Consider the following 2,576-nt stretch of genomic DNA (forward strand, 5'->3'; position numbering starts at 1 on the left):
TGGGGTCTCGCGGTCTATTTACTTTTTGAGAAATTTGAGGAATGCGTTGGTGGCAAGATGATGATGAGGCATTTCCAACTCTGAACTTTGGTCATATTGCTTCCCTTTGCATACTGTTGCGTGCATTTCAATATGACTGGAAACGGATCCGTGTAGAAACTCATGATCATGATTTTACCCCTTCTTGATGTTCTAGAAAAAAATTAATGCTTTTGCTGAAATTTATGTGATTGCTCTTTTTTTTTTTCGTGTATTCAAAAAAATTGTTGCTGAATAATCTGAGTTTGCTGATGCTCATCTTCTTAATTGATGAGAAACTTTGCAACCTCTTATCATCTACCTCTGATTGCAACTCACCCATTTCCTGAGTGATGAGACGGCGATGAATTGTTTTAAATGCTTCTCGCAAATCTGTCTCTAAAACTCGTAGTTGGCATATGAGTTTGATACTGTCACAAACGTCGCAGTGAACGATTCTAAAACATCCGTCTACTGATGCATTTTTTTTTTTCTTCACATTTTACGACTATAATGCAAAAGCTATACATGCACTCAATGCACACAATAATCATCCCGCTTGTTTACCTTCCCATGCAAATCGGTCGATTCGAACATGTTGTAAACCGCTTCAATCAGTTCATGTTTGAAATGCAACAACTGTTTCGTTGAATTCGCCCGCAAATTCGAACACCTTCTCATACAGATGACTGTGCTTTTCCAGTGCATCTTTCAAACTTGCTCCATCCGTAACTGAAAATTTGTCGTTGATCAATTTCAATGATTATTTCAATTATTCATAATTACTCACTTTGATCAGGGCTAGTAGTACCATTTGTAAATGCCAAAAAGCATGAAACCAAATTCAATGAACAATTCAACTGCACATCAGGATCGAATTCAGCAAAAAGACACTGGCACAGTTGATTCAATGACACTGTCAGATGCTGCATCAAAAAAAAAACAAATGTTTAAAATTTATAACAAGCATCGGTATGGCCAGATGACCAACCAATGTGAAAATTCTCTCCTCTTGAAACGAGAAATCACAAAGCATTCTGGTCTTTCACTTTGAGCCATAAAAAATTTCAAAAACAAAAATAATCATCAAATAAATTACCTTGCGTTCCTTTAAAATTTTCATACTGGGCCATCTTCTCACGTAAAATTCCAACAGTAGAGCAATCAACAACCACAGATATCCCGAAGTGGAATTTGCTACGTGATTTTGCATCGCTTTTTCAGTAATGACAACCAAATTGCGCAAAATTGGAACGCGACGATGCGGTGAGATGAACAATGCTGAAGAAGCAAAATCTCGAAAAATGCTCAAAATAATATTTTCCAATTCCACCACATCTTTTGGACTTTCCTATTAATATTCAAAAAAGTAGAAAATGAACACAAATACACATATACATATATATCACAATATGCTCAAACCTTAATAATAGTTGGTATTATAGTTTCAATAACAGAACTCATCAGTTGAAAAGACGAATAATCATCGCAACGTTTCAAATTACTGCCAACAAATGAAAATACGGGAATCATTCGAATTATAACTTTTTCCTTAAAACAAATATATTATTCAAACGTCGAAGAAGTAGAACAACAATTGAAATTTTATTTTATAAAAAGGTATATAAAAAAAAACAGCATTACCTTGAGAAATGCTGCTATACTTTTGAGCAGTAACAAAGCTGATGTGTGACAACCGCTTAAATCAAAATTGCGAAGACAATTGACCAAAGTTTCAACGTCCAAATCCGATATATTGACGTCCGTTTTCATTTCTGAATGCATTTTTTCTTCACAGTTAAAAAAATAATACTTACATTCCATTTAAAAAAAAGGTTGACTTACTGTAAGAATTATCAAAAATTGTTCGCAACAAGTGCAAACACTGCGTAATTCCATCTTGAAGTTGAGCACAGTTTTCATGGACAAGACTGCTGAACAATGAAGCAATAAAATGAGAACAAAAAAATTACAAAAATCGAACAGATGATCGTTTCGCTCACCACTGCAACAGTTGAAACAACGGTCGAGCTAGAGGGGGCCGTTTAGGAATATTTTTGTTGTCGAAAATCACTTCCATCAACATCAGAATTCGTTCCCAAAGCAGCTGATCAGAGAATTCAATATCTGTTGGACATTCACTTTCCATTCTGAATGAAAATTATTGAACGAGATAACATTCCCACAATACAACAACAACACACACACACACACACACACACACGTACCTGCCCCTTTTCACTGGTACGACGTGTTCATTTTTTAAGAACAATTCTACGCATTTTTCCAAACGTTTCAACATGTAACTTTCCGATATAGGTAACTGAAATATGAATATATATGAAAAAAAAAATTTTCCATTTTCATTTGTTTCAAATAATAAAAACTTTCACCTTGAGCAGAGCAATTTTAATCGCACTACTAGAAGCACTGTCATCTTTTGAGACTGCACCATGCGAACATTTTCATCCCACAAAATCGTCCCGCAAAATTTGGAATCAATTTTTTGTGAAAAAACTTTTCCGCAATCCTGCATCCAATAAAGAAGAAAAAAAAAA

The 2,576-nt window shown here is 34.7% G+C and overlaps 1 protein-coding gene across 1 annotated transcript; it reads right to left on the bottom strand.

Annotated features, from left to right (window-relative positions):
• Positions 1 to 637: 637 nt before the first annotated feature.
• Tsp_13405 (conserved hypothetical protein) lies at positions 638 to 2,341 on the bottom strand (the record flags this gene model as incomplete). The annotated part of the gene is made up of 8 exons (XM_003366498.1): positions 638 to 750; positions 809 to 944; positions 1,118 to 1,369; positions 1,441 to 1,569; positions 1,663 to 1,793; positions 1,864 to 1,952; positions 2,022 to 2,168; positions 2,247 to 2,341. Coding segments are annotated over 8 exons (1,092 nt in total), but the record flags the coding sequence as incomplete, so codon positions are not given.
• Positions 2,342 to 2,576: the final 235 nt, after the last annotated feature.

The sequence above is a fragment of the Trichinella spiralis genome (assembly GCF_000181795.1).
Source record: "Trichinella spiralis strain ISS 195 chromosome Unknown Scfld5889, whole genome shotgun sequence".
Taxonomy (NCBI): Eukaryota; Metazoa; Nematoda; class Enoplea; order Trichinellida; family Trichinellidae; genus Trichinella; species Trichinella spiralis.